We start from the raw sequence: 11,820 nt of genomic DNA, 5'->3' as shown, positions 1-11,820 counted from the left end.
AGGGTGAAACAACATGAATCTGATAAAATATATTCTACATTTAAAAATTATTTCACGTGTTGCTTCTATATCTAAATTGGCTTTTGAAACTGTTCTGTATGTAGTAGTTACTTATTATTTTATTCTCGCTTCAATTATCTGATCTATAGTCTCCCTTACCAAAGATTATTATTGATATTTAAGAAAAAAGACTTGTGTACGAGATCAAAACTAATAGTGATTTTAAAAAAAGCAATCACGATTGATAATTTTGTTTGTGAAGGCAAAGTAGGCCATTAAAGATTTAATAGGATAGTGATCCCCGTCGGTGCTCATCTTCATCCTTTCATAAGGGGGGGAACTTGGTATCACAATTATAGACAAGTAAGCAAGGAACTTGGAACAAATCTTACCTAATTGGCCGCACAAGATAAATGTGCAAGTACTCAGAAGGTTCAAGGTTAAACGTCGATGCTGCTATAGTAACATTTAGATGAGATGCTCTCTTTTTCTGTAACACAGACTTATAAAGCCAGAACCAAACTACATCTACAACATACTATTTGATAAAGTTGGTAAATTTCTTCACACGAAGTGGCAACATCATGCGTCTTTTGGATTTGAGGTCCAATCCTTTAAACAAAATTAAGAATGGACTGAGAGTCTGAGATGCAATAGTTTCAGAATTGATACCTTACAAGCCAAATCGCTAAGCTCGCTTCGTGCTCTGTTCTTTATACAAAGTAAAAGTACAAAATTAAAAGAAGTTAACCTTAATTATTTTATGCCATTACACAAGGGAAATGTATATGTACTTCAGAAGTTCCAAGGGGAAAGTTAGATTGCTGCAGTTTACAACATTGAGGTAAATTAAAACCTTACTCTAACAAATGATTAAACCAAAAGAATACGTATATCTGAAAGAATTATCATGTTTGTCAAGATGATGGTTACAAAGGTAAATCCAGGATTCAGCTGGATAAAGAACGAGTTAAATGTGAATCTCTTGCACAGGATAATTTGGATCAAAGACCCCACTATCCTCAGCAAAGGTTAATTCTAAAGGTGGAAAGGTCAAAATTATTAACAGATGCATATGCTTGAAAACCTGTCAACGACTAATATCAGTATCAGCAGCCGCAGACGCTCAACTTGAGTGTGCTTCCACATGCCGAGAACAGGTGAAACCAATATTGACAAACTAAACAAAACATAGCTGAACTAACTTTCCTGCTTTGGTGTGGTCTCCTTAAAGCTTTTGGACAGCCAGATAGCAGTTTCTCTAGGAGAAACCTTCTCTAGTCCAAATGGTTTTAACAAAACGTTAAGTTCATCAAACCTCTCCTGTTGCAACAACTTTGCACTGAATTCCAGCAACCCTTCTAAAGCTTCGGCCCTTTGTTGATAAGAGGATGTGTCAAACCGACAACGCCGCATATCTGACGATGCATTATGGCTTGAAGCGCCAGCAGTAGCATTTTGATCTGAGGAATTTCCGACAGTATCATTCCCTTCTCCTTGTCCCTTATTGTCTCGTATACTCTGCCACATTCCATCAAGGTTCTTCTTGGAAAATCCTGTATCACAAAATTGAACTGAGAATTTGTCTTTGGTGATAGAACATCTACCATGCACTGGGGATGATGAACCCTGTCTAGAGACCATTGAACTCCTTTGGTATAGGAAGAATGGCTCCTCATATGATGCTAGTGGAAATTCTGCTATCTTATCAATTCGAGGTGAGTTTACAGAAATATCTGGAGATTCGATTCGCTTTAGGATATCCACAGTTGGTCTCGAAGGTGATTCATACATTGCAGGTCTAGTTGCCATCGGCATAGATGCTCTGCGAGTGCGGTTTGCAGAGACAGATCGTTTCACAGGAGTTCTTGATGGAGGCTACAGTTGTTAAAAACAAAAAAAGAAAAAGAAAATAAGCAATCTTCAGGCAGCAAATTTGAGCTGATCACGACGTTTCAAGCTGAATAAGCAGAATATTGATTCCCCAAAAACTCAGCATAGAGCAAATAGTAGTACACTTGACTATGATATGTCCAGGGAAAATGTCAGAAGTAAATGCATGATTGATGGTAACTGCATAATTTATCTAGTGAAAGCTCTGGTAATATGGTATGATAACCCATCAATCAGAAACAGCATAATATTCTACTCACTACCAAATTTACAGAAATTGATGAGGTACACACATCAAAACTTACCGCTTCTTGATTTCTTGACGGCTCTGATCGCCTTTTAGAAGTGCCAAATGTTTTAGCTCGGGTCAATCTGGAATTCCTTGTTACATCTGAAGCTTTTGAAGGTACAGGCTTGCTAGCAATAGTCCTCTTAAAGGGATCTTGAGCCTTTAATTTAGCCAACCTCCTTTCAAGATCAGACAAGGTAGGTTTTATTCTATCATCAGGGTAAAAGGAGCCAAGCTCAGCATCTGATATACTGGGATCGATTTCATCTTCTTCTGCTTCTGGTATAGTTGCTTTATCAATGCAGGTTGAATCAGCATCGTCCCAGATATCAGATATGCCATTACATCTAGGGTTCCTGGTTTGGAGATGAATCTTTTCAACATAGGGTTGAAGGTGGGGGTGCCTGAGCAACTCAGCAGCCTGTCAGAAGGAACAATTATCTACAGAGAATTGACAATAAGAAGACAAGTAATAACATGGACAAACACAAATTTCTACCATAAAGCTAGCAATTGCTGCAAACAGTATTTGGCAGTTTTCGCCTCTTGAATATTTACTTTAGAATAGCCTGGAGTACAAAAATCCACAAAGAATCCTGAACACTTTTACTTCTAAGCTAGTATAAGGACGTAAGACTGATTCAGGGGTCTACTAGACTACTACAAGTGCACACACCACACCAAACTGCACCATCAAATTAGTGCACTAAAAAGTGAGTTTAGTTAAATTAGTTTCAAGCAGATTCAACCAGATAAACTGCAGTACTTGAGTTTTACAAAGTATGTGAGCAACTGAAGAAAATCAACTTGAGAATTACGTAGCCAAACATCATACAGAAAACAATCATCTAGATGTAATTAGTCACTGCCTATTGTACCACACGAAACCGTAAGATTAGGATGCACTGTGTTTTGAGTTACGGAGCTAATGTAAAATTTCTTTCATTTTCTATGAATTAATGGCAGCATGCATTATCATCCTTGCAGCCATATAAAATCTATAGCCACCATCACTAAAGAATATACTTACACTGGGCCTAAATTCCGGGTTCTTCCGCAATAAGCTTTTAATGAGACCTCGACTGCAGACAGAAAGTAGCAAGATGATAGGTCAGTTCTGTGATCTGTTTATATATATGCATGCAGAAGGGAAAACAAAAACTTTGCACGTAATAAAGGAAAGAATTTTTTTCAAAATGTACCACTTGTTTGCACGTAATCACTAGATTTCAATATATATTATAATTTAGATTTTAGGACATAGTGGAGCCCTGATAGTAGTATAAAGCAATAATAATTGGCACAAATGTAGAATACAGAAACCGGGTCAAGATATTTGGATTTGCAATAAAGAGGCCAGAAGAAACAAACACTACAGATTTACACTGTAGGACATCTATGCGAGCAATTTGAGCTCACACAAGACTGGATCCCCAAAAAGCCGAACATGCTTTACAGTAAAGCTCAAGCTCATAGCTGGGGCATAAGACAGCATACCAGGAAACGTTTATTTTTAGTGATTGCATTCACTGATTCTATCCCAATTCAATCCCTTGAAGTAGAATGAAGTCATTTTTATTGGTTGTGAGAGTAAAATTCGAGGGGAGGGGGGATTAAAAACTAGCTTGCATATTGAAATCTATAAAGCACAAAGCAGCAGCAAACTGTATATGCAAGTAAACGACTTACAATGCTCCAGAATATTTGGCTGGAAGAGGTGCTACAGTTGACTTGTTAATTTTACTGATCAGTGCTTGCATATCCTGTTCCAGTAGAAGTGTCCAATGTAATAGTAAGAAGGAAAGTTACTACAAGTAGCTTAACAGTAGAGAGATAATTATTTCCAAAATTACAATCAGTGAGTCTCTGGTTGGTTTTCCTAATAGTTAATATATTAACTTCTTTTTTCTGGGAAAATAATTCCTCCTCCAATATTATGTCTCAAAGCAAATTAATGTGTGACATGGTGGATTTTTGGACCCTAATCAAGCAGATTAATTGGAATGCAATTAAGCGCCAAGATGCAATACTTTGACAAATGCTTCCTTTTGTCTTTTTCCTATTGCAACACTGAGTATGGGCGCACAAATTAAGGAAATAGGTAAAGAGGGACACATGTGATAGAAGAGAGATAGAGGGAACTTGTAGCAAAATTTAATAATGTTGCAATTAATATTGAACTTCTATAATAATGGGAAACGTTGTAACGGGAAATACAGACGAAGCAAGTACAAAAAGAGAGCAGCTACTGACTCAAAGATTACCCAATGTTTTCATCCTTACCAACCCTTCCTTCATTCAGATAATGTACAGGGAAGTTTCATGATCGGATGAGAAGTAACAAAAAATATACAATGAGCTAACCTTCTGAAGGAAGAAAAACACAAATACAGCCATCACTAATTTAGGAGTGTGTTTGGTTGGGTGTAAAACCTTTTTCTGAGAGGCGGTTTTCCCATTATCCTTTGTTTGGTTTGTAAAGGATGTAAAACAGTTTTCCAATTGTGAAAAATAGATTTGAGGACGGTAGATAAAAATATCCATCTCAAAGGAAGAGAAAACACATTTTTCTCCATATTTTTCACTTTCCTCCCATCCATTCTCCCCCATTTCATTACATTCTTCCTCTTCTCCCTAAATTTTCATGCAAAAAACCAAACAACGGAAAACTAAGCTACAATTGTCAATTGTGTTTTCGATAGCAAAATATCTTTTGAAGGAAAATCATTTTCAACTGAAAATGTTCTCCGTCCAATCAAACGGAGCCTAGATGTTCCACAAGTAAGGTAATTTGAGGAAACAATGCATCAAATAACACATAGCAACAAAGTTAGATACCACCTCCAGGATGTCCATAAGAAACTCAGATGGAACTTCAAGTATTTAACAGGGTTATTATTTACGGAAAAGGGGAGCCTTTAAGGTCCTATATCTTAAGCATAGCTGATTACCAGATAATAACACAAGAACTTATGAAGTATAATCTGATAGAGCTAGGAAGACTTACAAATGCTCTAAACGCAGGCTTGAGAGAAGCCATTTCATATATACAGCAACCTGAATGTTCAGACAGAACAAAAATTAAGTATATATATTATATATATAGATAATAAGCTTAATTACTGATGAAAACTGTCATTATCATAAATGACTAACCCAATGACCAAATGTCTGATTTGGAACCATAAGGTATGTCCGCAAGAAGCTCAGGACACATATAGCTGGGAGTGCCAACAACCTGGAAAATAAATGTTTTCCAACATTAAGACTTCATACGACACCTGAGACCAGACATATAGCATGTGAGCTTAGCAAGCCAGAACTTACAGAGGATGCAAGATCATCCGACGTCAACATTTTAGCAAGTCCAAAATCACCTGTACTAAAAACTTGTCACTATTTAAGTAAAAGAAACTTGAGTTTTGACCAGCTTCAGAAAATGAAGCAGGGAGGGGGAAGACCAAAAAGACCATCTTACCAAGACGTAGGTCTTTCTCCTTTGTCAAGAATATATTTGAGCACTACATAAATAAAAGAAAGAGAGTTCAGCAATAAATAAATAAATAAAATAGAAATCAAAGGGGGAGAGATGTTATCATTTCTGAAACAATGAAATAAGTAATGACCTTCACATCACGATGAAGAATATGGTTCCTATGCAAGTAGTCAAGAGCCATGAGCAGTTGAACAAGCCATTTACAGAGATTCTACAGGAGGTTAAATCAATGAACTTCAGTGCCAAGACAACACAATACAGTTTGCTGCCGAATGAAATGACAATGGTTTTAAGTAAGATTCTAGGAAAACTGAAACCTCTTCTGTAAAATGAACACCATTTGCACGCTTTACAGCTCCTGCCCTGTAAAAAAAGAAAGATAGCAGCAGAGGTCAAGGCAAGAACAACCCACTGTTGAGATAAATAAACTTTCATCATTCAAGAAACTTACATGTCACCTGCTTCACAGTATCCGATGATTATGCATACATAGCAACCCTGGTAATAAAAAACAGCATTATCATATTGTAGGCAATCAGGAGCAGCTTTTAAATCAGTTCATATATGTGTCTACATATAGCATATGAACAACTTGCTAAAAGAATGAACAAAAACAAATATAACAATATATATGAACAGAACAAATAAAAGGAACAAATAAAATGAAATGTAAAGACATTTTTGACATTCATCAAAACATATTATAACATCAGAAGGAACTTATCACACAGATCAAAGAGGAAACGACAGCCAAGCATCCAACTGTCCATTTTTGTGTCAGCTACAGAAAGCCTTTACATTTCACCCAACATGAAAGGAAATATAAAATGAAATTTTTATTCCGTCATGAAGTCAGTGATGATCACCAAAAACAAACCTAAAATATTATGGAATACAAAATCAACCACCTAGCTCCACGATTACAGAGCTGACACACTATTGTCTAACCATGGGAGAGAATGAGAGTAAGAACATTTTGATCACTGATGGCTGATCTTATCCCAACACATTCGTTCTCTTATAACCTACCTCCCCTTAGTCCGCAGCTTCTTCCTTTCTCTACGAGGAGTGTCGGACTCTAAGATGAAAAAGGACAATGTATTCTATAGTGTGGGTAGATTTTCAAGCACGTTCACATAAATCATGGAAACTGCAAAGCTAAAATGACAAAGGCCCTATTAGTTCAGCTCAAAATAATGATATTCAGTATAAAAATAGGTTCAGTTCTGAAAAAATAAGCTTTAATAGTTAAAATCAGTGAACAACATAAGAAAAAAAAAAAAAAAAAAAAAAACAGCAAACATCACTTTTAACCAGTAAAAATAGGTTTCAATCAATAAAAATAATTTCAGTTCAGTAAATTTAAGGTGAACTGAACAGGGCCATAGAAGTTTGAAGCTTCAATAGCAAGAGCGAGTGTATTATTAGTGATAAAATAAAATACAACAGCTTCGACTCTTCTAATTGAAGATCATTTTCATTTCTCAATCAATAAAAACATAAATAAAAATGGATGTCGTATGCTAACCAGACAAACATAAATAAAAACAAATATATTGTTTCTGCTCACCTTCTCAACCCAAGAATCTTTGTACTCCACAATAAATGGATGCCGTATCTTACGAATGAGCTCCATCTAAAAGAGTCACAACTGATAGTTAGGGGTATTAATAACTGTGTAATTGAATTGCTACTAAATCAGAAATCCTGCAACTGAAGACTAACAGCCAATCATCCACCACTCAAGAAATGGTCAAAGATGGAACAAGATTTTCTAGCATGAGTCAGATAAAGATGCAGAATTAATGTCCTGCATTGTGCTTTTATGAAACTAGAACTGTAAATAAGCAGTTCATTATCGAAACTGTTGCCTCCTACTACATACCACAACCATATCATTCTTGTTCGATCTTCTATTGACCTTTTTTTTTCCTAAGACATATATAGGTGCAACTGCAAGTGATCTCATGCAATAATTTGAAACTCAGATCTAAGAGCACAAAAGAGAGAATTGTTCATCTGACTCAGATTTTTTCTCGGAAAGCATTGCACATTAATGCTTCATAAATGGGCATGAGCCTTCTGACTTGAGTTGAGTTGAGTTGACTTTAATCCTTCATTTGTTGTAAAAAAAAAGGTAATACATGCAAGAAATGTGTAAGCTTCTGACAGAAAGAGTCTCTCAAGAACTAAAGGTGTAAGGCTGCAAGAATTTGACAGTCAATCCCTGCCACAACGTATAAGGGTGCATCATGCATTGATTCATTGACGATTTTAGTATTAAGCAGATTAGGAGAGAACATATAATTGTACGATTTGGACACATCATAAAGCATGACCACTTACAGGATCTCAAAACCACTTTCACAAATTTTTACAATATCAATAAGAATATAAGGACCATCATAAAAGAAGAAAAGTTTTAAAATCATGCTGAAAATTGAAAATTAGCTAGTAAATCAAAATTATATATGCCACTTGTTTGAAGACCAACATCTAGAACTAAACTCTAAGCAAAAAAACCAAGACATCATCATGGGATACAAAGATAAATACCTCTTGATGAGCCGATCTTTTAGTCCTTTCTGTTTGGCGAGCTAGACGAATCTTTTTCAGCACATACCTACAATCATGATCAAAGCAAAACAATTAAAGGCAGCAACAGCAGAAGTTCATGCCGCGTATCTATTATAAGACAGGACACGAACAACCAAAAGGCAGGAAACATAGTAGGTCAGTCGTACTTCTTCCTTTCATGCTTATGCCGCACAAGAAGAGCAGAACCGAAAGAACCCTTTCCAATCTGCTCTAGTACATCATATTGCTCCATCTTCTATTTCAAGTTCCAACTTTTCCACAATTATGGGTGAAAGATTATGTTCAATACATTCAAAATTCTGCAAATCACATTCGAAACTCGATATCAGAAAAAACCTCCTAAGGGTCATCATCAAAAAGGAGCACTAATAAATTGACATGCTGAACAATATGGATAATGACTTTGAATAAATGAATCAAAATAATAAAAAAATTAAGTAGCCCACATTATTCAAAATTTAATTACACAAGTAATTTAATTTGACCTAGTCAACAAAGAAACAGCAATAGTTAACCTCATTTCTTTTTTTCTTTTGTCAAGAATGAACCAATTCAATATCATGAGAAAATTACAGAATGAACTTAATGAAGTATATCACAAAAAAGACTCAGCAATCACATTAAATCAAAAGTCATACATTGTAAAACTAATGCTAGAAATTGTACTCAGCCACAAAAAAATGAGACATCTTACATAAGACAAAAAAGATCGAAAAAAAGAAATTAAACAGTAGAATTGACAATCTACAGTCTACACAAATTAGGTAAATCATTAAAGTTGAAGCACTGAAATGATTGAATGAACAGAAAAAGGGGGAAAATTTTCGAACTACCAAAATTTTCACTAAAATAGAACTAAGTGAAAAAACAGTAAGAAATTAAACAATTGAATGAAGTACAACACCAAACAAGTAAGATAGTGGAAATTAGATTCCAAAATCACATTATATGATAACTACATTTTCCCCCAAATTGGAGTATACAATTGATGAGCAAGTTGAAAGAGAGTGAGTGAGTGAAAGTGAGCAACCAATTGAGAATACCTGAGAAAAAACAACAGTCGATCGAGGAGAGAGAGAGAAACAATGGTGGATTTTAGGAAGTAGAGAGAGGGAAGAAGAGTAGTAAGTGGTCCGCCATTAATGGTGAGAGGAGAGAGAAAATTGGGAGCATAAAAATGCAAATCCAAAGAAAGGGGGGTTTATTTCAATGGAATGGAGGAGGCAACACACTAGGAGACAGACAAAGCCAAGACAATAATAGCAGCGACGAAAATATATTATTATACTTGATCTTTAAGGGGTAACTGGTGAGCAAGATCCGGGTCCGAAATTTTATGGTTGGTCTTGCAAGAGACCGTCTAATCTTAAGTTAAAATTATGTACATTTTAAATCTATATATATAAATATATTAAAAGGTGTACATGGCAATGTATACACGCCACGTGGGACCTTTGTTACTCCACTAGAATTGTTTAATGTGTATCAAGATTTGAACCAATGACCTCTTGCTATTATACACGACATAATTACCATCTCAACCAACTTTTAATCATGCTTTAAGTGTCTACATTATTATATTTGTACCTTTTAAATGTTGAGTTTTCCTTAATATATTTTAATGAAATGACCATATCAAGTTCGGAAAATAGTACCAACTCGAAGCAACGCCTGGACCCAAATACTAGTTCAATATTAAAAGGAGAATATGTCACTTGTTTTTAATGTAGTGACTAGTTTATTCTATTTAGGGATCAGGTTAATCTATTTCGTGACCAGTTTAATCTATTCAGTAATGACATTCTTTAATCCATTTAGTGACTAGTTTAATCCATTTAGTGACTAGCTTAACACGTTCGGTAAAACTACCGAGTTATTTTTTTGAAATCAAGAAAAAAAAAAGGAAAAGAGAATGAATGGCTAGTATAGTGTTAGATTAGAGTGAAATGGAATTGACTTGTTAGAAAAATTCAGTCTTGCGTTCGTCTAATTTTTTGTTAAAATTAGATCGCCTATTCTAATAATTTGTGAACATTTTAATTGTGCAATCGCTGCATTACGTGACATTATATTTACGTCATAAACTCATAATATCGAAAAAATAAGAGGTTAGATTGAAATAGCTTTTGAAATATATTTATGACAGATTGAAAATAATTTGATTGTACCATATAAAATTTTAGAGGGTTGTAGGAGATAATTTTTCTAGATTTGGTACCTGCACAAACTCTTGACAATCTGTATAATTATAAAATTCTTTATTTTTTATTACACTTAAAAGAGTGATATATTTTCTTTTAGATAATAGTACAATATATATAATCTCGATTTACTTACTCTTACGTCATGTGTAAAAAAATAAAATTATTCGATCAATTTATTTTACATTGACGTAAAATATGAAAGGAGAAATGGAATAAACTATGTGACAGAGGAGGGATTTATTATAGTTGCAATAATCTGATTTTTACAATTTTTTTGTTTTATATATAAGATAAACGTTATATGAAATAAAATATAGTTTGGTTTATCTCTATATATTGTGTTTGCTAACGGAATAGGATTAGAGTATATTATAATTGGGGAATATTCAACTGTTATATATGTAGGTGATGATGACTTAAAAAGATGGCCACTAAATACACGAAATGGATATGGACAAAACCCACTTAACAAGATACTCATTGGCCATTGCCCTTCTAACCTCCAAAATATTTATATTAATTTTTTACACTTACAACAACTTTGACTTTATACAGGATCACTTGACTATACATTGAAATAAAGGTATCAATGAATTTTTTGTTTTTGGGAGCCATGTATAAGGATTTTCAAATGAAAAAAGGAAGGTGCATTGTATTAAATATATCGTTCTTTTGTAGTGATGGCCACTTGTGCAGGCTGGGTGGGTCGGGCCATGGGTCGTAACCGGTTGGGTTGAGATTTTACAGCATATGATCGGACCGTGAAATTCATGAGTTGGACGGGCTGGTCTGTGGGGTGAAAAATCTTAGTCCACATTGATCTGTTACCGATTTTCACGGTTCGGGAAGCGGTTCATGAGTCTAGTGGGCTGGATCGGGCTGGCGAGCCGACATGATAATTTTTTTTTTTTAAAAAAAATTAACCGTTGAAATTGTTCATTATTGTTATATAAAATCTTTAAAATGAATTAAAATTATACAATTATTAATATTAATGAATAATTTCATTATTTTTAAATTAGATTGAATTATAATATATGTAATTTGATTAAAATATATACAATTTGACTAAAATATACACAATTTGATTAAAATATACACAATTTGGTTCAATATTTACTTGGACTTGGCAGGTCCGGTTCATGGGGCGGCTTGGACCGATTTTGTTGTCCGGGCTGGGCGGTTTTAGTAGCGAACTTTAGTGGGCTAGGCTCAAGAAATCTAGCCCACGACCTACACATCAATTTCACGGTTCGAGCTGGGCAATCCCATGCTTTTTGCAGTCCCGGCCCACACAGCCCACGAGGTAGGCTGGGTTGGATGGGTTGGACTAGCCCGTA

The 11,820-nt window shown here is 34.9% G+C and overlaps 1 protein-coding gene across 2 annotated transcripts; it reads right to left on the bottom strand.

The window, feature by feature from the left end:
- Window positions 1-729: 729 nt before the first annotated feature.
- On the bottom strand, window positions 730-9,530 carry LOC104891123 (serine/threonine-protein kinase Nek3). 2 transcript variants are annotated; one of them, XM_010676773.4, is made up of 15 exons: window positions 9,320-9,530; window positions 8,423-8,575; window positions 8,235-8,301; window positions 7,249-7,314; window positions 6,130-6,176; window positions 5,996-6,041; window positions 5,809-5,889; window positions 5,661-5,703; window positions 5,510-5,559; window positions 5,339-5,420; window positions 5,190-5,239; window positions 3,872-3,945; window positions 3,213-3,264; window positions 2,199-2,603; window positions 730-1,878 (listed from the first exon to the last, which is right to left on the bottom strand). In XM_010676773.4, exons 2-15 carry the CDS (start codon window positions 8,506-8,508, stop codon window positions 1,201-1,203), a joined length of 1,827 nt encoding a protein of 608 aa, XP_010675075.1. In that variant the 5' UTR covers window positions 8,509-8,575; window positions 9,320-9,530; the 3' UTR covers window positions 730-1,200. The 2 variants fall into 2 exon arrangements, with proteins under 2 accessions (XP_010675075.1, XP_010675076.1); XM_010676774.4 differs by lacking the exon at window positions 9,320-9,530 and adding an exon at window positions 8,792-8,904.
- Between the last annotated feature and the right edge of the window lie 2,290 nt (window positions 9,531-11,820).

This window comes from Beta vulgaris, chromosome 4 (assembly GCF_026745355.1).
Source record: "Beta vulgaris subsp. vulgaris cultivar EL10 chromosome 4, EL10.2, whole genome shotgun sequence".
Lineage (NCBI taxonomy): Eukaryota > Viridiplantae > Streptophyta > Magnoliopsida > Caryophyllales > Amaranthaceae > Beta > Beta vulgaris.
The sequence above is the reverse complement of the archived record's forward strand: the minus strand, read 5'-3'. Positions and strand labels throughout refer to the sequence as shown.